At 32.0% G+C, this 1,290-nt stretch overlaps 1 protein-coding gene across 2 annotated transcripts in view; it reads left to right on the top strand.

The window, feature by feature from the left end:
* The window catches only part of LOC106935316 (myelin-associated glycoprotein-like), a 22,223-nt gene extending 21,428 nt beyond the window's left edge, over positions 1-795 (top strand). Inside the window, exons 7-8 of one of the 2 annotated variants that reach the window (XR_001421875.1) lie at positions 392-604; positions 676-795. Coding sequence is in view for 1 of the 2 variants with exons in the window: in XM_015015744.1 (XP_014871230.1) it covers positions 392-416 (25 nt within the window). In the remaining variant the exon portion in view is untranslated. Of the gene's footprint in view, positions 1-391 lie in introns of both variants that reach the window. The other variant, XM_015015744.1, reaches the window with a different exon arrangement.
* Positions 796-1,290: the final 495 nt, after the last annotated feature.

Genomic DNA, 1,290 nt, shown 5'->3' with positions numbered 1-1,290 from the left:
TGTTGATGATTCAGAGGAAATGTCGAAGGGTTTTAATTTGGCTGTTATTTTTGAAATAGGACTTGTCCTAGATTATCCTTCAGGAAAAGCCTGTAGAGCCTAAATAAATTTAGGCTCTACAGGCCTAAATCCATCTGGGAATGTTCTTGTTCATGGTTTTTATATGCACAATGCTTCCTACTAAGGTAGTTCTAGATTTTATTTATGATTCTTTACATTTTATGACAAATTTATTTCACATTATGAATCCCTGTGTAGTTTATTATCTTTTTTCTGATCGAAATTAACCTTTAGGAGACAATAGCTCTAACAGGATTCTATGCACAAAGCCATGCATATTAGACTCCTCTTAGAAAATTATACTTTTAAAGTTATACCTTTATTCGGCCAGCAGGGGGAAACCTAGAGACACTTAAATGACACAAAGAAGTCAGGACCCCCAAGAGAAGGCCTCAAAACATCCTCATCACTCAACTAAGCAAACTTTTCATCTTATTTATAATTGTTTTCAAAACATTTGATTTGTATTCCCAGGAACAAGACTTGTGATGATCCACATTCTTCTAATATTTATATGAATGAAGATGTGAATGGAAATGCTGGGGTATGTATTCATCTCTACTTTCATAAATTCTTGAGTAAATGCAATAATTTTACGTTGTATTTGTTTTTCAGACTGACTGGGATGATCAAATATATGCCAATGTCTAATAAATAGAGGAAAAGCTGCAGTTTGTCTACCTAGTCTGTAATTAATGGTTTAATTATATTTAAAGTAAGTTTGTTCTGTGTAAGCATTTTGATGTGTGCCGCAGATGTTCTGTGCCGACTCTGCTTGCAAATGCAATCTACACTAACAGTGTTAACCAGGTTAAAAAGGAAATTAATTCTAAATATATTTAATTCATTCCCTTAAATGAAGGAAATGAATTCTAAAAATATTTGGGTTACATTTAACTCTCAAACATTAGAGTGCCTCATAAGGCACATTTGCTTGCAGCTATAATTTTTCCAAATAAGTTTTATGCATGCATCAATAATGGGAATTAAGCTGTTGTAAAAATGTACCTAAGTGTATTTTTAATTATCATTTATGTGGTAGCATTTATTTGGTTACAACATGTTGTGCAAGTGTTGTCTTTAGAAAATTGAAAATTTTGATATTTGTTTAAAGTGTTTAAAAGTAAAACTATTCTGACAAGAGACAGACTTTAAAGGGATCAAATGATGTTCCTATAGTTGTTGACCTGCAAGCTTTGTAAGTGCAGATGTGAAAATAAGTCAGATTAT

Source organism: Poecilia latipinna, unplaced genomic scaffold, assembly GCF_001443285.1.
Source record: "Poecilia latipinna isolate Pla-1442-1.1 unplaced genomic scaffold, P_latipinna-1.0 Scaffold1947, whole genome shotgun sequence".
NCBI lineage: Eukaryota > Metazoa > Chordata > Actinopteri > Cyprinodontiformes > Poeciliidae > Poecilia > Poecilia latipinna.
The sequence above is the reverse complement of the archived record's forward strand: the minus strand, read 5'-3'. Positions and strand labels throughout refer to the sequence as shown.